The sequence below is a fragment of the Myotis yumanensis genome, unplaced genomic scaffold (genome assembly GCF_028538775.1).
Source record: "Myotis yumanensis isolate MYYU_CA2020_CCGP unplaced genomic scaffold, mMyoYum1.0.hap1 SCAF_1, whole genome shotgun sequence".
NCBI classification, from domain to species: domain Eukaryota; kingdom Metazoa; phylum Chordata; class Mammalia; order Chiroptera; family Vespertilionidae; genus Myotis; species Myotis yumanensis.
The window spans coordinates 69,552,427-69,577,221 of record NW_027223752.1 but is presented as its reverse complement, the minus strand read 5'-3'; the positions used below and the strand labels follow the sequence as shown (position 1 = coordinate 69,577,221).

Below are 24,795 nucleotides of genomic sequence, written 5' to 3'. Positions count from 1 at the left end.
CCGGGCCCAAGTCGGAGTGGGAGCGCCCTCAGCTGAACCAGCCCGAGAGGAAGGGGGCGGCCCCCAGCTCCCCGCCCCTGGCCGAGTGCGACCGCAGAGCGGGAGCATCCGGGCACTAGCCCGGCCCCTGCGGCGCCAGGGCTCCGCCTCCTGACAGGCAGCAGCCAATGAGAGGCTTCTGCCGCCGGCCTTTAAGAACCGCGCGCGCTCTCCCTGCGGCGGACGCAGCCGGCCTAGCAGTCAAACGGAGTTTCCATGGAGACCGAGGCTGGGCCCTGGCTGCCTCGAGGCGTTACCATGGAGACAAGTCCCGGACTGCGGCTCCCCAGCCCCAGCTCACTGCTGTCTCCAAACCCCGCGGAGCCGCTGTGCGAGGCCAGAGCCACCGTGGCGGCGGCACGCTGGGACCTGCGGAAACACTCGTTGCTCATCGTGATCGGCGAGATCGGTACAGAGAGTCAGCTGAGGGCCGTGCGGGCCCACCTTGAACAAGGTGAGCCGCTGTCCTGGCTGTGCTCGGGACCTCCTCCATCCCGAGCTTCTCCGCCGGCTGCGTTTACCTCCCAGAGCGTATGTCTGCATTCTCCATCCCTACTGTGCAATTCCTGAAATCCGCGCGCCCTGTTAATCTGAATCATCGGCCCCTGTCACCTGCATCTTCCATGTCACGCGCCCTCCCCACCTGCCAGCATCTTGCTTCCCCATCTTCCCGCACACCCCGTGGCATTCCGCAGTCTCCCTGAGTCGGGTTAGCTCAGTGCAGCCCCTGGGTCCGCTCTGGTCACACCCTCTCTCCCTCAGTGTCTCGGTCCAGATGTCCTGAAAGTCCTCACCTTCCCCTGAAGATTCCATGCCCCTACCTTAGCTTCTTCTTTAGGATCCCTGAACAGGCACGGGGTGCTTTCTGAACGCTGCGGACAAATCTCAAACCTCCCAGTGTGGGCGGCCAACCTGAGAGAGTGACCTTTGTGGCCACAAGCTCTCAGTCCTCACCTCCCTCCCTAGTTGACAGCCAGTGGCGCAGTGCTGCGGAGCCACCTGCGGGTGGAAGTAAGCCTCCGAGGGGTGGAGGGAAGGAGGGGGGAATAGAAGGAGAGTCCAGAATCCTACTTAGCTATCAGGACAGGGAAGGCAGCCCCCCGATATCTAGGAATAGTCCCTTGGGTGTCACTTCTATCACAATCGGGCAACTCTGCAAGAAAATTGCTACATACAAACTCATTAACGACCAAGTTTAGCCTAAACTCTGCCCCTCTGCCTCTGGCTCAGGCAAAGGCCAAGAAAGGCTGGGAGACAGACACAGGCACTAACCACCTTTCTTAAAGATATCCATGTGACTGATCATAGCAGCTGTCCTTATCCTCTCCCTCTCCTTACCCCTCTTGCGAGCCTGCAAGTGCTCCCTGAAGTTCAGCCCCTCTGACCTGACCTAGAGTGCTCTTTGTTTCTTTTTCTCTCGCAGGGATTCTCTCCTGGAACATTGACTTATCATCCTTTGATTTGGACCAACAATTGAGACTCTTCATTACCCGGCACCTAGCTCACTTCTCTTCAGAGGTCAAAGGTTAGGACTAGTGTCATTTGTCTCAGTTCTTTGGGTGAGGGTTGGTCACTGAAGAGCAGAGATCCACTCTCCCTGGTAGAACTGGCCTTGTGGGAGATTTGGGTCGGGGAGGCGGGAGGGGTTCCTCAGGGGAAAGTTGTAAAGCTCCCTAACTATTCCCACGTATCCAGTACACTTCTCAGAGAGATGGTATGAGGGTGGAAGAAGCCCGGAGAATGTAATTTCTACTTGAGGCTGGTTTATGGACAGCTGTTGACATGCACTAAGGAAACAAATGTACTTCTCATGAATGATCGATCATCTTCCATGCACAAATTCACTGTCTTTTTGTGTTCCCCTCTCTGTGTACCCCAGCCTCTTGCTCCCTTTACAGAGACCCTTGAATCCCCCACTTGCCTTCGAGATCCTTGCTTAGAACTTCCCTCAGACTGCACAGCCTACTCTTCAGGTTTCAGGGTTTCTGGTTTCTCCTTGGTTCAGGCAACAGATCTCCAGAGCAGAGCAGAAATCTGGTACAAAAGGCTGATGAGCACCATCAAATCCAGAGTGGAAGCAGGGTCTCCTGGATTTATTGCTACTTTGAGGTTTGACTTTGAGATCAAAGTGCATAGCATGCAGTTCCCCATTCTGCTGGGTGGGAGAAATGGGTCAGGTATTTGAGAAAATAATATTTTAGGAGCTATCAGTCCATGACAGTATCTGTGGGGAGACTTCAGAAAGCTCTATGTCTCATTATAAAAGTGCTGGGCATTCTGGTCCTGTTGTTGGTAAATGTTGGCATACCAATCCATGAGCCAGTGCCTTTACGGACTATAAAAATCCATCCAGCTCAACAGTTACCGCATAAGATGACTGAATTCATATCTTATGTAGATGATTCTCAATTATTCAGTATAGTACATAGTCACATCCCCTTCTCTTCCCGCTCCTCCTGCTCACTGCCACATCTCTGGTCATTTCTCTGATCACTGACTCCTCTGAAGATGCTACCGGAGAGAGAAGACAAGGTGAATATGACTAATGCTTTATTATCCTAGGAATATGTGCAGCATTTAAAACATGTGAAGCTGGCATTTTCTTGATGTGACTGCTTTCTGTGAAGCTAGACGCTCACTGTTTTGAGACTGCCTTCTGTTTAGAATTACTCATGTTATGGCTTCCTCCATTAGCACGGATGATTGAAAATCAATAGTTTTACCACTTATTACTCCTAGGAGCTTTGGTGCAAAATTGGATAGGGGGATGATAACAGATGAAATTAATGATGGAACTGAAGTTTGAGGAGTAACTGCGGATGTTAGTAATTTACCCTGAATGCTCTAATCCCGTCCTTTTGGCCACAGAGACTTAAGATTAGGCTGCTTTCTGGAATGATGTATGAATGCACAGAACTTAAACCAAAATACTTGGCCATTTTTTAAATTAAGATGCGAGGATGCTTGGGAATATGCTTACAGAGAGATGCATAGTTACTCTCACTAAACAAGCACTGATATATAAACACCAACTAGATCTTTTCAATCAAAGAGTTATACCATGATGTCCCCGGGCGGGGTGGGGGGCGGGTAGGGCCGTATACCCAAGACTAGGGCTTACTTTAGCCTACTGAATTTTTTTAGGTTTGAACATTTTATTTATTTTATTTTTTGGTGGCCTGGTTTATGTCCCTGGAGAATAGTAGAGAATTTCCTGGAAAAACCCACAAGGCTCAAGAAAGCCACAGCCCCACCCCTGCTGGCTCCTCTTTCAGCTGTCCCCACAAACAACAGTCAGCCTAGAGCAGCTGCAGACACTGCCCCTCCCTTCAGCCTCCCTTTAATGGGGAGGCAAAGGGAACCAGGCTGCTAGGATGGGCTCAAGGGGATATGCTAGGACCTATGACTTAATCCTTTCTGACCACCCTGGAGGCTGGACTGCCATCCTTCTCACCTCTGCTTAAGCCCTCTGCCAAAATGCTTAAAAAGAGGACAAAACTGTACCCGACAATGACAGGGAGAGCACAAACATTCCTAGCCACCTCCCCCTCCACACCCTCCACACTGGGAAAAGGAGGGACCCTCCCAAGTAGAGCTGGAGTGGTCCAGCTCCTTCTAGTGGTCAAATCTGGTAATGATTTCCTAGGTGAATTTTGTACTAGGTAGTCAGTCTCCAATGGCGACTTGGAGCCTTCCTTTCTAACCCCTGCAAAAAGCTGGGGCTTCCAAACATTATCAAACAAACCCAGAAACAGTTAGGACAGTGGAAAACTGAGCTTAAATAACACTCTGACACTTCTACCCTCGGGCACCTATAGGAAAGGGAGAGGACTTCATAATTTATAATTCGTGATTGGCATTCTGGGACTCTAAGATGCACAGGCTGAAGGGCCAGTTTGGAGGTCTTCTGTCTGACTCTCCATTACCACTGAAAGTGCTAGTTCTGCTACCTCCAATGAAAGCCATTCTGAATTAGTAGAGCAGCTCGTTGTCCTCTACAGCTGGGGGGTTGCGTTGCTGTCTAGAATGGGAAAGCAGGGACATGGATAGTACTTGAAGCCCTGTCCTGTAGGCACTTCTAGTTCTGGGTTTACCTGAGAGCTAAGGGTACTCTCTAGAGTTAGTCTGGTTTGAGATTCTGATTTAGGATGACCTAGATGACCGCTCATGAATCTTCTATAGAAGAGAGATAGATTTCCAGTGGTATTTGTGCACCGCAGGTTTAGGATTCTAAGAACGAAGCACTTTTTCATCTTTTGTGCCATTCACTCCTCACAGCATTATTGGAGAGTGGTACTAATGTTATACTCACTTTATAGTGAAAGCAAGCTTTCAGAGAGGCCAACTGACATTTAATTGCATGATTAATAAAATAGTAGAGTCAGGTCTCAAATCCAGGACTTTGGATGTCTCTTTGTGTCCGAGCTCAGGCACCTCACAATTTCATTGCAGCAGAACACAGCAGGTGAAGGATTGGTTGTGGTGGGTGGCTGTTTAGAGGGTGAGGGCTGAGGGAAAACTCCACAGCAAGTTGAAACCAGGCCCAGGGTGTGGTCCTTGGGGATAGCATCTGAGAATAAGGGTGGGCTCTGCACTGGAGTGGGAAATGTTATTTTGTTCTCAAGCCAATGTCTACTCAAGTTTCCCTCTTAGCCCACCCCAGAGGGCCCTAGAAAGCAGAGAGAAGATAGAAGGTTTGAGATGAGAGGAAATAAGAAGCATAAAGTTGCAGAAGGGATGTGTTTCTCTTTTGTGATGCTAGGAACTCAGCCTGATTTGTGTTCTGTATCTCTGCAGACGGCTTCCTCTATCCAAATGGGGCTGTTGCCATGCTGCTGCTTTGCATCCCCGGATCTGAGCAAAGATTCCTCCTCCTTTGTCTCCCCCTCTCCCCAGTACTGGTGACTCAGCTCCTCCTCTACTCTGGCTGCAGTTTAGGGGGGAGGGGGATGCTGAGAGCAGAGACTATTTTGGCTTCTCTGACCTTCAAAAGCAATTCTTGGCAGCCTGGGGCAAGGGTGGGGCTGGTGCTGGGTGTGTGAGTGGGTGGCTGTCAATGTGAGGAAGGCTTTAGGAGTTGGCCAGGCCTGGGGAAGGTGGATGGAAAGGAAGAAGGCAGGGAAGGACTTTGTGGGAGCATGAGCATCTCCAGGTTGGAACGGAGTGCTAGAGATCTCCAGTTCCTCCCTTTGAATCCTAAAGCATGTCACTAAATCCGAGACAGAGGCAGAGACTAAAGGAAACGGAGCCAATATTAGAAGGCTTAAGATAGTATAAGACAGAGACATCAAAGAGACATAGACAAGTGCAGAAAATTGCATGATCCCAGGGTTCCTGTGCCCCACCCCAGATTGTCTAGGACCACGTGTCCACTCCAGAATTTTGAACTACCCTCCAACCCAAAATGATACCTATTTCTGCCCTCCCCTGGTTTCTGTAGCTGTGGCTCAGAAGCCACTGACAGAGCTCAGCACAACTCTGCTCCCCAGCCTTGGTCTCAAGCAGTCCCCTCACTCCTGCCCCGTGCTCTCAGGCCCCCAGCCCCTTTGTCTCCCATTCCTCCAGGGATTGAAGGTCACTCCCAGGGTCTGAGGAGAGAGGCAGCAGATGGTTCCTGAGAGAAGGGGCGGGGCAGGCAGCCCGTCCCTCCTCTGTCCCCCACAGTGTGCCGGAGCACAGGGCTTTGGTCTTTCGGCTGATGCTAAAAGAGTATTTCCTGACTGAGCAGGACTCGGGGAGAAGGGTTCTGTGGGCCATTGGAGACCACCCTGGCTCTTTGAGCTGCTAGACAACTCTTCAGACCCCCAGAGCCATGGGAGAGGCACCAGAGCACTGACACTGTAAAGGCACAGAAACAGTTAAGTCTCCAGTGCCTCGTCATGGACCAGCCCCTCTTCCCCGCCCTGGCACCGCCCTCCCCATCTAGCGCCCCCGCCCCCCCCCCCCCCATTCCCACCCCAAGTGCCGCAGACTCTTCCCCGAAGCTGCCGGCTGAGGCCGGAGCTTCAGCCTCCATGAGGGGCTCCCTCTCACACCCAGGGTAAGAACCGAAGGGCTGGGCAAGGGGAATGGGGATGCTGTGGTGGGGAGGTGGGATGGGGATAACGGGAAGAGTTCATGCCTCTCTGATGTGTCTGGAGCTGGTCCAGTGGGGTGGGCAGTGAGAGGGAATGGGGGTAGCGGAACATGACTGGCTTTGCGGCCAGCCTGGACCCAGAACCAGGTAGAGGCCAGGGAGGCCAGGACGGTGACAGGACACCTCCCAGGCTGGGCTGGGAGACATCAGCCTCCGGCGGCAGCAGCAGAGGGCGGTGTCGCTGGCCCTGCCTGGAGCCCGGGCGCTGGAAGAGTTGGGGCTGTGTCTTTGGTCAGGGGCAGAAGCATCCGAGGGGAAGGCGGATGTTATGGGAATGTTCCTAATGGGAGGGTGTCTGGGCGTCAGCTGCTGGATTGCTCAGCTGCTCCTATGTCGGGGGTGAGCAGGACAGCGAGTGTTTGCCTATTAAGGGAAGGTGGGGGGACACCGTGGAAAAGGAGGGAGGAAAGGGTCATTGAGACCTGGCGCGCCTCTTCACGGATCGACCTATTTGCGGCGGGTTCCCCGTACCCCTTTCCCGGCGACTAGCTTGAGATTGGGACCCTAACCGCCCCCCCCCCCCCGCCCCCGCACCCTTTCCGGCTCTCTCTGGATCCGAGAGGCCACTCTGGAGATGGAGCGCACTCCCTCCCGAGCAGCTGCCCGCATTCCCAGCCTGTCATCCGCACTGGTTCCCAGTCTCAGCCCCACCCCCACCCCACCTCCTCTCTGCTTCTCTTCCCAAGATGGGGGCTCTGGAACAGAGGAGCCCGTTTCTTCTCCCTCTTTTCGTACCCCACTTCCGACAGCCCCCCCCCTCCCCCCATGCGGAGGCAGCCAGGAAAATGACTTGTCATGCTGGGGTGGGGGCGGGGGTGGGTGGGGGCGGAGCTGGAGCCTGAGCTCAGCGCGCACACTCGCACACACTCACACACTGCGGCAAACTGCAGCTGCCCGCGCCTCCCCTCCCCTCCCCTCCCCTCCCCTCCCCGCGGCCTCGCTGCGGAGACACCTGCCCTCCCGCCGCTCAGCCTCAGCATCCGCCCACCCTCGCCCCATCACTGGCCAACAGAAGTGACCCTGACTCACAAGAAGTCCCCTCCAGAGAAAAAGGAAAAACAAGCCCATTCCCTGGAGTGGGATTGCTAGGGGAGCAGAAGAGGAAACAGCGTTCCTCCCGGCCTGCAAAGGAGGGGCCGGGATGCAGACCACAGTTGCCCGTCAGAACTGGAGGGCACTTGGGTGAGGGAGAGGGGCCTTGCGCCAACACGGGAACTGGAATCAGAGAAGGCTAGTGGGTATAAACAGGGGACTGCCAGGAATGATAGATTGGGAGGGGGACTGATAGCCAGGAAGCAAATCAGTCTATACCACAGAGATTTCTTTTTCTGAGTTTCCTAGCTCAAATGTGCATCCTTGTGGTGTGTGTGGGGGCAAGAACTACCCTTTTAAATCTAAACTACTTGGAGCTAGCCTAGGACCAGCTGCTTCCTGAACCATGATATTCCTCACCTGCCCCAGCCCTGCCCCTATCTTCCTCTGAACTAACCTCAAAGCTTCCCTCAGTTCCCAAGTGAATAAAAGAGAACCCTCGAACTCCTCTTGGGCCCCAACCGCCCTGTATGGGGTTGATCTTGTGACACCCTCCCTCCCTCCGTAGTTAACTTCCCCTGCAGCTGCAACTGCAGCCCCTTTCAGCCAGATCTGCTGGATCCTGGCACCCAGGGTCTTCCACAGCAAAGGCCCCGGCCCCAGGCCCCTCTTGTCCGGAGCCCCAGAAAGACGAAAGAGCCAAGTCACAGAAGAGAATCTAGTAGAAGATTATGATCCCTCACAAAATATCCTCCCGACAGCCCACTCCCCAGGCCCTCTCTTCACCTCTCTGTAAGGTAACCACCGTGTGCTGCCATTGGCAAGGGCAGGAGCAGGGCATGGCAGCCACGTTCTTTGCTACGTTGCCTGGTGTCTCATGTGAGCCTGGAGAACGGAAGTAGACAGGGGATCTGAAGGTGTCTTATCTTTCTCCATGGCCGGGGGAACACTCGGGCTTTCCTCCCTTTTTTCCTGTTTGTGAACCACTAACTCCCCTCTCCTTGGCAGTAGCTCTCCTAGGAGAGGAGCAAGGATAAGAGGAGAAACCGTTCCCAGGGGATGGGCTATAGGGTAGTGAGCCCGGCCTCTCTGGAGCTGGGGGCCATGAAGGTGAGGTGGGAACAATATGATTGGATGCATGTCTGAGGAACCTGAGAACAGAACAAGAAGTTAGAGAACAAGAAGTTAGAGCCCTATTTCTTTTTCTTTTCTTTTTTTAAAAAAATATATTTTTATTGATTTTAGAGAGAAAATAAGAGGAAGAAAGAGAAACATCAATGATGAAAGAGAATCATTGATTGGCTGCCTCCTGCATGCCCCTTGCTGGGGATCTAGCCTGCAACCCAGGCATGTGCCCTTGATTGGAATTGAACCTGGGACCCTTCAGTCTGCAGGCTGACGCTCTATCCACTGAGCCAAACCAGCTAGGGCCCTATTTCTTAAAAAAAAAAAAAAAAAATATATATATATATATATATATATATATATATATCTCCTATATAATAAAAGGGTAATATGCAAATTGATCCTAATGGCAGGATGACCGCTGGATCAGTCACTATGAGGCGCACTGACCACCTCTTAGTCCCTTCCCCAGGCCGTCAGGCACCGATCACCTGATGGTGAATGGGGAATTGGGGGGTGGGTGATGGCAGGGGGCGGGGCTGGCTGCAAAAAGCTGGGGAAGATGTCCCTGATGGCAGGCCAGGCCTAGGGACCATACTCGTGCACAAAGTTCGTGCACCAGGCCTCTAGTGTGTGTGTGTGTGTGTATATATATATATATATATATATACACACACACACATACATATACATATATATATATATTGATTTCAGAGAGGAAGGGAGAAGGAGAGAGAGATAGAAACATCAATGATAAGAGAGAACCATTGATCAGCTGCCTCCTGCACACCCCCACCAGGGATTGAACCCTCTGCCCAGACATGTGCCCTGACCAGGAATTGAAACTGTGACCTCCTATTCATGAGTCAACCCTCAAACACTGAGCCAACGCCTGGGCTAGAGTCCTATCAGCCTTCTGTCTCCCATAGTGCTGACTTCTCTCCAGTCTTTTGGAATGGAAATTCTAGCCTTGGATGGGTGTTGGAAAGGAGGATGGGGAGTCTAAGACACTGCGCAGAAGCGCCCATTTCCTGATTTCCAGGCACTCTGCTGGCACGAAAACCCAAGGCAGACCCTCCTGGAGAGAAGGAAGCTGAGGATCATGTCCCAGGAGTCCTCCCTCCAGCTGAGCCCATCCCTCCTCCCCCCATCTCCAGGCAGCACCAGGAGCTTAGTGCTCTAGAGGGACAAAAGCTTCTTGTCAACAGGGCAGTCTGAGGCGGGAGGTCCAGGCGGAGGGTGTGGCAGATGAAGGGAGGGAGAAGATGGACTGTGTGGAAGAGGGTAGGAGGAAAGCCTGGAAGGGAAGGGCTAGAGGGGCCAGTCCCTTGACTTTACTCAGCAGTATCCAAAGTGGCAGGATCTAGGGATAGCCAGGCTTCCCTTTCTCTGATAGTGCCTTCTTTTCTCTCCTGCCCAGCACAAGGCCTCTCTATTTTAATCTGTACCCGCTCTCTTCAATACAAATCCCTGCATCTCTCCCTCAGGCCAGAGGACCCTCTGCCACCAGAGTGAAATCCTAGAGACCGTTATCCTGGTGAACCCGAATGCTGACGGCATCAGCTCTGAGGTAAGGCCAGGGCTTGTGCCTTGCCACCAGGGCCTGGTTTGAAAGTGCTTTAACTCACCCTTGCCAGTGCTACTGCTGTAAGGCCAAGAATTCCTGGACTTGGCTTTGAATCATCCTTTCTCTGCCATGTAAGCTGCCTTACAATCTCCAGCTCCACTTTGGAGCTGCCAGTGGGGAGCATGTCCCTGCAGTACTGAGCAGAAACCAGGAACATCCAGTGCCCTTCCCTGGGTTTCCTACATCTGTGACCACTCTCCTCCTTCCATTCTAGGTTCACCACCTACTTAGCAGCCCATCAGCTCACAAACTACTGATCCTGAGTGGGCAAAGTTTAGAGCCAGGGGGGGACCTCATCCTACAGAGTGGTACCTACTCCTATCAAAACTTTGTCCAGGTTCTTCACAACCCAGAGGTATGTCCCATGCCTGCATGCCTGGGAGGAACAGAATATGGGATAGGACTAGAGCTGGGGGGAAGGAAAATCTCATTGCATGATCATCTGTGGTCCTGGCAGAAAGGTAGGAGATCACCTGGAGAGTGGTGGAGATTAGCAGACTGAATCTGAGTCAACCCCAGTGACCTGATCAGCCTTCTATCTCCCATTACTCTAGATTGCCCAGTTGCTCAGCAATAGAGACCCTGGGATCCAGGCCTTCCTCACCGTATCCTGCTTAGGGGAGGGTGATTGGAGCCATCTGGGACTATCCAGTTCCCAAGAGACCCTGCATCTCCGGCTAAACCCTGAGCCCACGCTGCCCACCATGGATGGTGTGGCTGAGTTCTCCGAGTATGTCTCTGAGACCGTGGATGTGCCATCCCCCTTTGACCTGCTAGAGCCCCCTACCTCAGGGGGCTTCCTCAAGCTCTCCAAACCTTGCTGCTACATCTTCCCTGGCGGCCGCGGGGACTCTGCCCTTTTTGCCGTTAATGGTTTCAATATCCTGGTGGATGGTGGCTCTGATCGCAAGTCCTGCTTCTGGAAGCTGGTGCGGCACCTGGACCGCATTGACTCGGTGCTGCTCACACACATCGGGGCAGACAACCTGCCAGGCATCAATGGCCTCCTGCAGCGCAAAGTGGCAGAACTGGAGGAGGAGCAGTCCCAGGGCTCCAGCAGCTACAGTGACTGGGTGAAGAACCTCATCTCCCCTGAGCTTGGAGTTGTCTTCTTCAATGTACCGGATAAGCTGCGGCTGCCTGATGCCTCCCGGAAGGCCAAGCGCAGCATTGAGGAGGCCTGCCTCACTCTGCAGCACCTGAACCGCCTGGGCATCCAGGCTGAGCCTCTGTACCGTGTGGTCAGCAACACCATTGAGCCTCTGACCCTCTTCCACAAGATGGGCGTGGGCCGGCTGGACATGTACGTCCTCAACCCTGTCAAGGACAGCAAGGAGATGCAGTTCCTTATGCAGAAGTGGGCAGGCAATAGCAAAGCTAAGACAGGCATTGTGCTGTCTAATGGAAAAGAGGCTGAGATCTCGGTGCCCTACCTGACCTCTATCACTGCTCTGGTGGTCTGGCTGCCAGCCAACCCCACTGAGAAGATTGTGCGTGTGCTTTTTCCAGGAAATGCTCCCCAGAACAAGATTTTGGAGGGCCTGGAAAAGCTTCGGCACCTGGACTTCCTACGCTACCCTGTGGCTACGCAGAAGGACCTGGCTGCTGGGGCTGTGCCTGCCAACCTCAAACCCAGCAAGATAAAACAGCGGGCTGACAGCAAGGAGAGCCTCAAGGCCACTACTAAGACAGCAGTGAGCAAGCTGGCCAAACGGGAGGAAGTGGCTGAAGAGGGAGCCAAGGAGGCCCGCTCAGAACTCGCCAAGGAGTTAGCCAAGACAGAGAAGAAGGTAAAGGAATCATTCGAGAAGCCCCCAGAGAAGCCTGCCAAACCTGAAAGGGTGCGGACAGAGTCGAGCGAGGTATTAAAGGCAGAGAAGCGAAAGCTGATCAAAGACAAGGTGGGGAAGAAGCACCTGAAAGAAAAAATATCAAAGCTGGAAGAGAAAAAGGACAAAGAGAAAAAGGAGATCAAGAAGGAGAGGAAGGAGCTCAAGAAAGATGAAGGAAGGAAGGAGGAGAAGAAGGATGCCAAGAAGGAGGAGAAGAGGAAAGATATCAAACCTGAGGTCAAGAAGATTTCTAAGCCAGACCTGAAGCCCTTTACCCCTGAGGTACGTAAGACCCTCTATAAAGCCAAGGCTCCTGGCAGGGTCAAGATGGACAAGAGCCGGGCTGCCCGTGGGGAGAAGGAGCTGTCTTCTGAGGCCCGGACACCCCCAGCCCAGAAGGGGGCTGTACCACTTCCAACAGCCAGTGGGCACAGGGAGCTGGCCCTGTCTTCACCAGAGGACCTCACACAGGACTTTGAGGAGATGAAGTGTGAGGAGAGGAGGTTACTGGCTGAACAAAGGGACACAGGACTAGGAGAGAAACCTCTCCTTGCAGACACTGCACAGGAGGGACTCGCAAGCACAGCTGCCCAGGGGACATTACCCTCTGTCCCAGGGCTGGAACAAGAAGAGCCTGTGATAAAAGAGAAAGAGGTTGTACCAAACATCCCTAAGGAACAAGGCAGCAAGGATAGAAGCGCAACCTTTGGGGCTGAAACAGAGAAAGAGAAAGACACCTGGGAAGAAAAGAAGCAGAGGGAAGCAGAAAGGCTCCCTGATAGAACAGAAGCCAGAGAGGAAAGTGAACCTGAGGTAAAGGAGGATGTGATAGAGAAGGCTGAATTAGAAGAAATGGAGGAATCACACCCTTCAGAGGGTGAGGAAGAGGAAGAGGAAGAGACAAAGGCTGAGGGTTTTTACCAAAAACATATGCAGGAAGCTTTGAAGGTAACTCCAAGGTTCAGGGAGGCTCTTGGGGGCCGGGAACCCCACGGGAAGGCTCCTGAGAAGGAGACCTCATCATTCCTAAGCAACTTGACCACACCTGCAGGAGCCACTGAGCATGTCTCTTACATTCAGGATGAGACAATCCCTGGTTACTCAGAGACAGAGCAGACCATCTCAGATGAGGAGATCCACGATGAGCCGGAGGAGCGCCCAGCTCCACCTAGATTTCCTACAAATGCATATGATCTCCCTGGGCCTGAAGCTCCTGGCCCCTTCGAGGTTAGTCAGCCTGCAGACAGTGTTGTTCCTGTCACCTCCAGCAAAGGCTATGGAGCACCAGAGACTGAACTCACCTACCCCCCCAACATGGTGGCTGCCCCTTTGGCTGAAGAGGAGCACGTGTCCTCAGCGACCTCAATCACTGAGTGTGACAAGCTTTCTTCCTTTGCCACATCTGTGGCTGAGGACCAGTCTGTGGCTTCACTCACAGCTCCCCAGACAGAGGAGACAGGCAAGAGTTCCCTCCAGCTTGACACAGTCACAAGCATCCCATCATCCCGCACTGAAGCCACTCAGGGCTTGGACTATGTGCCATCAGCGGGTACCATCTCACCCACCTCCTCACTGGAAGAAGACAAGGGCTTTAAATCACCACCTTGTGAGGATTTCTCTGTGACTGGAGAGTCAGAGAAGAGAGGAGAGATTGTAGGGAGGGGCTTGCCTGGAGAAAGAGCAGTGGAAAAGGAATTGGAGACCACAAATGTACAGATATCTGAGAAACTTCACAGTCAATATGGAGCCCCAATGTTTGGTGTTCCTGGACACACCCTATATCCAGGGGAACCAGCCCTCGGAGAATTGGAGGAGCGCTGCCTCAGTCCAGATGACAGCACAGTGAAGATGGCCTCTCCTCCACCATCTGGCCCACCCAGCGCTACCCACACACCCTTTCATCAGTCCCCAGTGGAAGAAAAGTCTGAGCCCCAAGACTTTCAGGAAGCAGGCTCCTGGGGAGACATGAGGCACATACCAGGTGTAGGCAAGGAAGGTTCTGTAGAGGAGACAATCAAGCCAGGGCCTAAAGAGGACACGCTAGAGGAGAGAGAAAAGGTGCTTCCTCCCAGGAGCCCCCAAGCTCAGAAAGCAGCCATCAGCATTGCTGGGGAACATACAGGCTACACTACCCAAGTATTGCCAGAACAGGATAAAGCAATGGTCTTTGAGACTGTGGGGGCACGAGAGCCCACAGGCACAATTCTGGGAACAGAAGCCCTTCTGAAAGATTTGAAGACATCACTCCAAGCACCTGGTGAGCCTCAGAAAGATGAGAGGCTCCAACTTCCTGACCAAAGCCTCTCCCCTGATGATGCAGATTCCCTCTCTGTCCTGAGCGTGGTCTCTCCAGACATTGCCAACCAGGAAGCACCCAGGTCTCCTTATGGCCTAACGGAGCAGCACTTACACAAAGACCTTTGGCCACAGGTATCTCCAGAAGACACCCAGTCACTTTCCTTCTCAGAAGAGAGTCCCAGCAAGGAGACCTCTCTGGATATCTCTTCTAAGCAGCTGTCTCCAGAAAATCTTGGCACTCTCCAGTTTGGGGAACTAAGCCTTGGAAAGGAAGAAAAGGGGCCTCTGATGCAGGCTGAGGACACTTCTCAGCACTTAGCCCCTGTGTCTATTCCAGGACCCCGTGCAGCCACAGTGTCTCCTCCCACACAAGGGAGCACTGGATACTCCGCACAGACGGACATCACAGATGAGAGCCCTGATGGAAAATTGCCTTCCAGCTCCTTTTCTCACTCGACACTGTTGGGAGATGGGAAGCGCTCACCTGAAGTGAGCACAAGCCCTGGCGAACACATTCCAACACCTGATAGCTCCCTCACCAAGAGTCCCGAGTCTTTGCCAAGCCTTGCCATGGAAGACATTGCCATGAAGTGGGAAGGTCAAGTTCCAGAGTTGAAAGACGGAACCCCAGAGAAGAAGGACAAGGGACCTGACCCAAGGGATGAAGCCCTACAGCAGAAGGGCAAAACCCTGGAGCAGAAGGATACAGCCATCCATCAGAAAAGTGAGGCTCTGGAAGAAAAGAACAAGGTTATGGAAAAGCAGGATAAGGCTTTAGAACAAAAAGTCAGAGACTTAGGACAAAGGGACTCAGCCCTGGAAAGGAAAGACAAGACCACAGAACCAAAAGACAAAGATTTAGAACAAAAAGATAGAGACTTAGAACCAAGAGACAAAGTTCCAGAGGACAAGATCTTTGAACTGAAGGGCAAGGCCTTAGAACAGACAGACAAGATCCCTGAACAGAGGGTCAAGGATCAGGAACAGAAGGACAAAGCCTTGGAAAAGAAGTATCAGGCCTTAGAACAAAAATACTGGGCTTTAGGACAGAAGGATGAAGACCTGGAACGAAACAATAAGGCTCTTAAACAAAAAGATAAGGCTCTGGAAGAGGACAAAACTCAAGATCAGGGGAGCCCAATGCAGGAGAAAACCATGAAACCAAAGGAGAAGCTCCTAGAGGAAAAATCTTCAGAAAAAGTTGAAGCTGTGAAACAGAAGGAAGAAGCTCTGCTGGAAAAGACCAAAGCTCTGGGGCTGGAAGAGAGCCCAGGGCAGGAGGACAAGGCCCTGGAGCAGGAAAAGAAATACTGGATGGAGCAGGATGTAGTCCAGGAGTGGAGAGAAACGTCTTCAACCGGAGGGGAGCCAGTTGGAGAACAGAAAGAATTTGCCCGGACATGGGAGGACACATCATCTGATCAGGAGGACAGGTACTGGAGGGGCAGAGAGGATGTAGCCCTGGAACAGGACACATACTGGAGGGAGCTGAGCTGTGAGCGGAAGATCTGGTTCCCGCATGAGCTGGATGGCCAGGGGGCCCAGCCTCGGTACACAGAGGAGCGGGAGAGCACTTTCCTCGATGAGGGGCCAGATGATGAGCAAGACGTGCCCCCCTTGGAGCATATGCCCCAGAGCCCATGGGCCTCAGACTTCAAGGGTTTCCAGGATCCCTCATCTCAGAAAGGGCTGGAGGTAGAGCAGTGGCTTGCTGAGTCACCAGTTGGGCTGCCACCAGAGGAAGAAGACAAGCTTACCCGCTCCCCTTTTGAGATCATCTCTCCTCCAGCTTCCCCACCTGAAATGGTTGGACAGAAGGTTCCTCTGGCCTCAGGACCAGAGACCCCTGTCCCAGAGCCTAAGAAAATGCCACCTGTAAAGAAAGAACCCACTACCCACTCATGGCTGGCTGAGATCCCACCGTGGGTGCCCAAGGACAGACCCCTGCCACCTGCACCTCTCTCCCCAGCGCCAGCTCCCCCAACCCCTGTCCCTGAGCCTCGCACTCCTGCACCCTTCTCCTGGGGCACTGCCGAGTATGACAGTGTGGTGGCTGCAGTGCAGGAGGGGGCAGCTGAATTGGAAGGTGGGCCATACTCCCCCCTTGGGAAGGACTACCGCAAGGCTGAAGGGCAAGGAGAAGAAGATCAGGCCAGGGCTCCTGACAGCAGCCCCTGCAGCTCAAAGGTCCCAGAAGCCAGCAAGAGCCATGCTACCAAGGGGCCTGAGCAGACAGAGCCAGAGCAGAGAGAGCCCACACCCTATCCTGATGAGAGAAGCTTTCAGTACGCGGATATCTACGAGCAGGTGATGCTTACTGGGCTGGCCCCTGCGTGCCCCACTAGGGAACCTCCTCTTGGAGCAGCTGGGGATTGGCCCCCACACATCTCAACCAAGGAGGAGGCTGCTGGCCGAAACCCATCAGCAGAGAAGGAACTTTCATCTCCTGTTTCACCCAAGAACCTCCAATTCGACACCCCATCTTTCAGCTACGCAGCTCTGGCGGGACCCACTGTACCACCTAGGCAGGTGCCTGATGCAGGGCCAAGTGTGGAGCCCAGCCTCACCCCCCCTGCATTACCCCCCCGAGCTCCTGTCCCCCTGAGTAAAGGCCCAAGCCCCCATATTAATGGTAACCTCCTGAGCTGTAGCCCAGATAGGAAAACCCCATCCCCCAAGGAATCAGGCCAGAGTCACTGGGATGACAGAACTAGTGACTCAGAGCTAGAGAAGGGGGCTCTGGAGCAGCCAGAGAAAGAGGCCCAGTCCCCAAGTCCCCCCCACCCCATCCCTGCGGGGCTCCCTAAACTGTGGCCTGAACATGAGGCACGTACCAGTCCTTCCTCAAACTCACACCAGGGTCCTGCCCCACCCAGCCTGGACTTCCCTGCTTCAGCCTTTGGTTTCTCCTCATTGCAGCCAGCTCCTCCACAGCTGCCCTCTCCCGCTGAACCACGCTCGGCACCCTGTGGCTCCCTTGCCTTCTCTGGGGACCGAGCTCTGGCTCTGGCTCCAGGGCCTCCCACCAGAGCCCGGCATGATGAGTACCTAGAAGTGACCAAGGCCTCCAGCCTGGACTCCTCACTGCCCCAGCTCCCCTCACCCAGCTCTCCTGGGGCCCCTCTCCTCTCTAGTCTGCCACGACCTGCCTCACCAGCCCTGTCTGAAGGCTCCTCCTCTGAAGCCACCACACCTGTGATTTCAAGTGTGGCCGAGCGCTTCCCTCCCGGCCTGGAGGCTGCAGAACAGGTGTCTGTAGAGCTGGTCCCAGGAGTGGAAGCAACTGCCCACAGCCTTTGGGACCTTACTCCTTTGAGCCCAGCACCTCCAGCTTCACTGGACTTGGCTCCAGCTCCAGCTCCAGCTCCAGCTCCAAACTTGCCTGGAGACAAGATTGATGGCACCCTGCCCTGCCGCCTGGAGTGCTCAGTGGCAGCCAACAAGAGGCCAAACTCCTTCCAGGATCTCTCTGGAGATTATGCCACCAATGGTCCAACTGAAACCAGCCCCAACCCCCCAGGCCTTGCCCCTGCCAAGGATGAGAAAAAAGAGACTGAGGGCTGCCCTGCCTGGGAACGTGGGGCCTGGCCTGAGGGAGCTGAGAGGAGCTCCAGGCCTGATAGTCTGCTCTCCCCTGAGCAGCCACTGTGTCCTGGAGGGACCTCTGGTGGCCCATCTAGAAGTGGCTCCCCTAAGATGGAGGCTGGGCCCCAGGGATGTGCCTCTGAGCCCCGAACCCACTGTGGGGAGCTCTCCCCAACCTTCCTGAACCCACCTCTGCCCCAATCCACAAATGACAGTGACCTCTCAACTGAGGAAGCTCAGCTGGTAGCGAGAGGGGGGAGGCGCCGGGCAGGGGGCCCTGGGGCCACAGGGGGTCCATGTCCTGTGGCAGATGAGACACCCCCGACGTCAGTCAGCGACTCAGGCTCCTCACAGTCAGATTCTGACGTCCCACCAGAAACTGAGGAGTGTCCATCCATCACAGCTGAGGCAGCCCTCGACTCAGATGAAGATGGGGACTTCCTGCCTGTGGACAAAGCTGGGGGGGTCAGTGGAATGCACCATCCCAGGCCTGGCCGTGACCCACCGCCACTCCCTCAGCCAGACCCCCGCCCATGCCCTCCCCGTCCCGATGTGTGCATGGCTGATCCTGAGGGGCTCAGCTCAGAGTCTGGAAGGGTAGAGAGGCTACGGGAAAAGGAGAAGGCACAGGGGAGAGTAGGGCGCAGGGCCCCAGGCCGGGCCAAGCCAGCATCTCCTGCACGGCGTCTGGATCTTCGGGGAAAACGCTCACCCACCCCTGGGAAAGGGCCTGCAGATCGAGCATCCCGGGTTCCACCCCGGCCACGTAGCACTCCAAGCCAGGTCACCCCAGCAGACGAAAAGGATGGACACAGCCCCATGTCCAGAGGCCTAGTCAACGGACTCAAGGCAGGACCAAGTAAGTATGATGTGAACAGGAGAGATTGTGGATTGGGGCTGGGTGCGGCTGGACTAAGGCTCCAGGAGTGGGAGGAAGGGAAAGAAGGAGAAGGTTGCCAAAAGCAGTCTACTTTCCCTCTACAATGAGTCCTGGCTTCTCTCTACAGTGGCCTTGGGTTCCAAGGGTGGCTCTGGTCCCCCTGTGTATGTGGATCTCGCCTACATCCCGAATCATTGCAGTGGCAAGACTGCTGATCTTGACTTCTTCCGACGAGTGCGTGCATCCTACTATGTGGTCAGTGGAAATGACCCTGCCAATGGCGAGCCAAGCCGGGCTGTGCTGGATGCTCTGCTGGAGGGAAAGGCCCAATGGGGGGAGAATCTTCAGGTGAGTGACAAGGGATGCCAAGGAGGTAGTATGGTCAAAGCTTACTCGGAGGCAATAGTGGGACACAGTCTTTATTCGTAAAAGGACTGAGCCCTTTCTATGGGCAGTGGGACTATTTCCTGGGCCATCAGGTACCCCATCCCCCTCACATATGCTCCCTTCACATTCTCACATCAGGCATGTCTTATCTCCCTCCTAGGTGACTTTGATCCCTACTCATGACACGGAGGTAACTCGTGAGTGGTACCAGCAGACTCATGAGCAGCAGCAGCAACTGAACGTCCTGGTCCTGGCCAGCAGCAGCACTGTGGTCATGCAGGATGAGTCCTTCCCAGCCTGCAAGATTGAGTTCTGAAAAAACCACTCTCCCTTCCCCAAGGATCTGCTCCCCCAGCTCCCTTAGAGAATGGCTACTGCTGAGTCCTTGGGGTTTGGGGACATGGGAGCTGGGGAAGGAGAAGGTGGGGGACAGGATGTCTTGTGGGAATTTGGGCTGGGCTAAATGGGAGGGGTTGTCCCTTCCCATCATCCATACTTGAGAGGAGTCTCAAAACCAAAGGTAACAGGATAGGGAGAGGGTACAAAATTAGGATAGGATGTCATCTGATGCCTGAGAACTCTGGAGTGACACCTCTCCTAGCACTGCCAAATGCTGGTATTGCATGGGGAGTAAGGATGAGTCTGAGAGTGCAACATCCTCCCTCACGGAAGGAGATCATATCCACAACCCCAGGGACCTCTTTATCTATTTATTTAGCATCCCAAGGATTCCCAATAGTAACTTATGTGACCTGGGGGAAGGATACTGTCAGTGAGATGCCTAGAGCTGGACCCTTCACCTCCCATCCCCTTACCCACCAGGGTCTGGGATCCAGCAGAGGTCTGGGGGTACACTGCTGCTACACTGTCCCACTGTTTCCCTCCGTATCTGAATGTCTCAACCCAAAACTTGAAGCACTTGACCAACAGACTGGTGAGAGAAGAAAGCTTATCTTCCCAGTCCCTGCTTCATACCATTCACATCCCAGGGTTGTGCTCAGACCAGGCCTACTGGGCAGCACAATGGGGCAAGGAGAGCCCAGCTCCAAACCCAGAATTTTCCAAGCTCCCTGACCTTTTGAAGTTTTTACCTACCCATTCCAATGATCCTGATCCCTTCTCATCCCCTGCTTGGCTTTTCTGCATGTGGTCATCTACTGTGGCCCGGTGTGTAATGGGTTAAAAATAAGCCACTGCCTCATATCCCAACATTTGACAACCCAGCAATGTGTGACTCCCCCAACATTCCACTATGCCATCCTGCAGCTGAAATGGGAACGCTGGCTGCCTTTTCAGCCCCATACATACTCTTAGAGAGGATCTGGGAGGTGGAGGTCATGCCAGAGGACTTGGGGGGAAGGAGAGGGAGGAAGGTAAGGGAGACGAGCTGAGCTAAAAAGCTTAACTCCTACTGAGCGAGATGAAAACAGGCTGAAAATACCATCTCAGGAGAGGACCTCACCCCAAGCAAGCCAATGAGCAGCCTTGCCAGACTACTGCTGGACTGAGGAATCCAGACGCTCGCTCATCAGGACTCAGCTTCTCTGCCAAATGACTGTGTGGAAACCAAAAGGAGCCCGCCTGTGTCCTTCCTAGCTCCCACCCAACCCATGCTGCTGTGCTCTGCTTCTCCCCACACTCCCCTGCTCTAGTTCCCAGCTGCTGTAACAGAGCCGCCTTCAACTCTAACAATAAATCAAGTTCATTACAGATGCTGTAGTGCTGCTTAGGGTTTTTCTGACTCCACATATTGCTTAGTTGCTGGGCTCTGGCTTCTCTAAGCATAGTCATTTTTCTCAATATCTTTGATAACTGGAAGCAATTTCAGGAGCCAGGGAAGCCAGAGAACATAGGGTGTGTTGAGGGAGAAAAGGATATGAGGGAGCCAGCATAATTCCTGAAAATGGGTGAAGGAAGAGGGGTCGGCATCTCCATGAGGTCAAGAGCTGAGAACCAAATAACCAGATACGTCAGATAGGATAACACCAAAGAGGTAAGGAGTTGAGGGGCCCTAAGAGACCCAGAGCTTATTGAGGTTGTAAACACCTCTCACCTTTGCAGTCAGGATTTTCATGGAGGAAAATGTTGGATTTCCCTCCTGCAGTGAAACTCTTTCTATGTCATGGGTATGTAAGAAGAGGCCAAGTTGTGCACGCGAATATATGGGCAGGGGGGTATTCCAGCCCTCCTAGTGTTCTGGGCTCTCCCGATGTAAAGATGTCAAGGGGTTAAACAGAGAGTATAACCTCTTTAATTCCTGACACTCCAAAGCATCAGAAGAAAAAATTTAAGAGGGTGATTCCAAGGAGCTGGTGAAAAGGCATTGTGTACCCTCTGGTGTTTCACAGAGACAGAACCTCTGTCCCCCACAACACTACTCACTTCAGACATTTTGGGATAGTGGGTTGATTGGCATAGGGACCTCCTGGGATGTCTGATCTGTATATTTTTATAGTCTGTTCCTGCTCAACTACAAAAGCTTTTGACTGGTTCAGATTAATTCAGTTACATATCTGATTAAGAGTCACATTCATTCTTGAGTTCACAATGACATCACCACCTCTACCATTCTCATTCATATTTATTGAGCACTCATAATGTTCCGACCCCCACTCTAATGGCAGCATTACCCCTCTTACCCACCCCCATTCCCATCCCCACATCTTTGGGATTAGCTTCATAATCACACCTGGCCCTAAAGACACAATGATATAAGGACAAACCTCTTGGAGACCCTAGAGTGTTCTTTGGCCAGTCTGTCCCTGGCACTACTATATATATATCTTTGCTCATGTCTGTACAATATTTATCTCTGCTGATTGCTTAAAAATAGAACCTGATTTTCTCTACTACAGCATCTTCTAAGCCAAAAAGCCCCACAACAAAAGAGGCCTCGCTTCACAGATTGGTCAAGAACCCCAAAAGCATTTTAAGTAGTTACTCTGAAATTTTCACAGCAATCTAATACCTATTTTTCCATTGAGTTATTGCCCTCTCCACAGGACAGGAACAGAGAGGGCACTTGGGGATGATATGGAAATACCCATAAGCCCAATCTAAAGATTAGTGGCCATGATGGATGTTTGTTTAGTAAGGGGACTCTTTTTCCAAGACATTTCAGACAGCCATCCTGGACCCACCTGAGGAGTGCTAGCCAAGACAAGAGTCCCCATGAATGCACATATGGTCTAAAGGACTTTGAGACATTGTGAATATTTCCTCAGAAAAGTGAAGACCTTGGCATCCCCTTTTGCACTTGTTGTCCCGGGACAGTGTCTTCAGCAGTTAAGAGGCATTTCCTTTAACAATCTGGAATTTCCTGGGGTGCTCAGAGGAGGCTGTGTAATGATAGACCAGACCACCCCTTAAAGGAAATCCTATTCAAGTCTAATGGCTTGGTGAGGAGTCAATGGCTGCTTTGAACACGAAATGGGCCCCTCACCAAGCCAGCTCCAGCACAGGTATGCCTCATGTCAAGAGGACTGCTTCCTCAGACACCTCTGGTAAGATCCAAGGCCTTATGCTGGCAGGTGAGTTAGCCAACAGAAAGAGTTGCTAGCTCAAATGGCTGGTATATTATAACACCATCAATGAGAAAATGACTAATCACATGTTGCTGGTGGAAGGGATAAGTTTTGGTCATGGACTAGAGACTGGCTCTGAGTGAGGGTTTGGATCACTAGATGGATACTGGGCTTGGGGAACATCCTCTCCAGGGAGCTGGTCAATGACCTCAGGGACCACACAGGACTGCTGATTAACCTCCTTAGGGCCCTCCTGGACCTGTAGATCACCCTCCCCAGGGAACTCTTGGGATGGTGTATCAACCTCAGGGATATCCTGAGACAACAGATTGGTTGCAGGAGCTTCTTGGGCCAGTCTGTCAACCTCCAAAGAGAACTCCTGGCATGGTTGGCTGAGCTCCTCAGGGATCTCTTGGGCTGGCTTGCCAGTTTCCACAAGGATTTCCTGGACCAGGCTACCAACCCCTTCAGGAAACCCATGGACCAGCCTGCCAACTTCCACAGAGACCCCTTGGCATGGCAGGCTGACCTCCTCAGGGTTCTCGCGGAAAAGCTTGCAAGCTTCCTCAGAGACTTTCTCGCACAGTTGGTTGATCTGAGTGATCTCCTGGCATGTTCGGTTAACATCATCATGGGTGTCTTTGCATGGCTGGCTCTTGTCAGAGACCTCCTGGCATGGCTGACTGACCTCTTCAGGGATGTCCTGGCATGGCTGGCTAATGTCAGGGGCCTGCTGACATGGCTGGCTGACCTCCTCAGCAACTTCCTGGCATGGCTGGCTGGTTTCCACAGGTGGTTCCTGTGGCAACTGGTTTGGTTCAAACGACTTTTGCTCCCCTTCTATAAGGAGCTCTTGTGCTCCATTCCCAGGGATCTTCTGGCGCAGCCCAGGGCCTTGACATTCTTCAGCCATGTGTGAACTCAGGGAGGGTTGATCACTGAAGCCAAATGGACAATTACCATCCACTGCAGTAGGGGAGGAAGGACCAGCACTGGACACAGTGCTGGAAGGGCCACTGCTGTCTGTAAAGCAAAGTCAGAAGACCACGTCAGGCAAGCCGGAAGAGAAGGCTTTACTCTATGTATGTAGTTCAAGTGCCAGACAGATGGCCCATATTACTCATGTCGCAGGGAAAGAAGGTCTGAATTCTTTCTAAGTTATGCAGACTCCCAAGTTAGCCCAGCTCAGAAACTGTTGCTCTGGCCTAACATATACTATAGGAGTAGCACTAAGGTACATCTAAGTCTTCAGGAGAAAGTGCTGAGGCCCACTTCATCCAGTTCTTTTACAAATGTACCCTTATCCAAATTTTAAATTTTCTTGATCCCTTATTCATACTTTGAAAACATATGAATACTTTATCCCAGTGGCTCATAATTGGGGTTACACAGAATCTCCAGAGATTCTAATTCTTAGGTTTAGGGTAAAGGTGTGGGGTGGAGAGGGAGATGAAGGCAATATATTTTGATGTAACACTCCCAATTAAGTTTGATGCACATCTTTGGTTAAGAATCATTTGTTTAAAGCAATCAATGTATTTCTGAGGCAGAGGTAATCATTGTTTATAGCCCAAGGTATAAGTAAGCAGAAGAATGTAGAAAAACCTTGTGAATCAGAATAATAAAAAAAAAATGATTTACCCAAAGATGGAAGAACCCCATGGAATCTCTAAATGGCAGCAGTTCTTAATTAACCTTTGCGGAGTGTGTGTGTGTGTGTGTGTGTGTGTGTGTCACTGATTCCTTTGAAACTCTAATGAAAGTTATGTATTATCCTCCTAGAAAAATATACATGTGAATATTCACATTAATCTTTATATATGATTCCTGGTGTTCATAAACTTTACCCTGAAATCCATCCATGGATTCAAAGTGAAGACCTTCTAAGTACTGGGACATATGATGTTACAGGGTTGTTAATATCATAAAAACTAATTTCCCAGATCCTGACAGTAGTAAAATGAAGTCCGTAGAATCTTCAATTACACTGTGGGACAATTCCTACCCCAACCTCTACTTCTTCACTAACCTCTAGTAGGGGATTAATCTACTTTTCCCTTTGTAAATATTATATTTATTAATGGTATTGTAACTTTATATTTAAAGCACTCTGACATCAATAATTATAGTTTTTGGAAATAGGGGACATCTGAGTATCTTATAATCGAAGAGAATCTGGGAAAGCTGGCAAGCACAAGCATACAAAAGCGCAATCAGTCATTGTGTTTAAGGTATGCCAGTAACCTCTTTTCGGTAAAGCATCACAGGAGGCATGCTTCAAGTAGAAAAAGAAGAGGAACATGGTTTTGTGCTAAGGCTTATTTAGGGCA

The 24,795-nt window shown here is 52.3% G+C and overlaps 3 protein-coding genes across 26 annotated transcripts in view; 1 reads left to right on the top strand and 2 right to left on the bottom strand.

The window, feature by feature from the left end:
• Positions 1–945, bottom strand: part of TP53BP1 (tumor protein p53 binding protein 1) — a 104,201-nt gene extending 103,256 nt beyond the window's left edge. The window contains exon 1 of the mRNA XM_070423789.1: positions 861–945. The gene's annotated coding sequence lies outside the window, so the exon portion shown is untranslated. The remainder of the gene's footprint in view (positions 1–860) is intronic.
• On the top strand, positions 242–20,651 carry MAP1A (microtubule associated protein 1A). The gene is made up of 7 exons (XM_070423777.1): positions 242–493; positions 1,463–1,564; positions 9,820–9,902; positions 10,174–10,314; positions 10,514–18,533; positions 18,682–18,902; positions 19,102–20,651. The coding sequence occupies exons 1-7, from the start codon at positions 256–258 to the stop codon at positions 19,255–19,257; spliced, it is 8,961 nt and encodes a 2,986-aa protein (XP_070279878.1). The 5' UTR covers positions 242–255; the 3' UTR covers positions 19,258–20,651.
• Positions 20,652–21,504: 853 nt separating this feature from the next.
• Positions 21,505–24,795, bottom strand: part of PPIP5K1 (diphosphoinositol pentakisphosphate kinase 1) — a 39,604-nt gene continuing 36,313 nt past the window's right edge. For all 24 annotated transcript variants that reach the window (XM_070423823.1, XM_070423833.1, XM_070423842.1 and 21 more), the window contains one exon: positions 21,505–23,488. In XM_070423823.1, the coding sequence (XP_070279924.1) occupies positions 22,581–23,488 (908 nt within the window). In that variant the 3' untranslated portion in view covers positions 21,505–22,580. The remainder of the gene's footprint in view (positions 23,489–24,795) is intronic.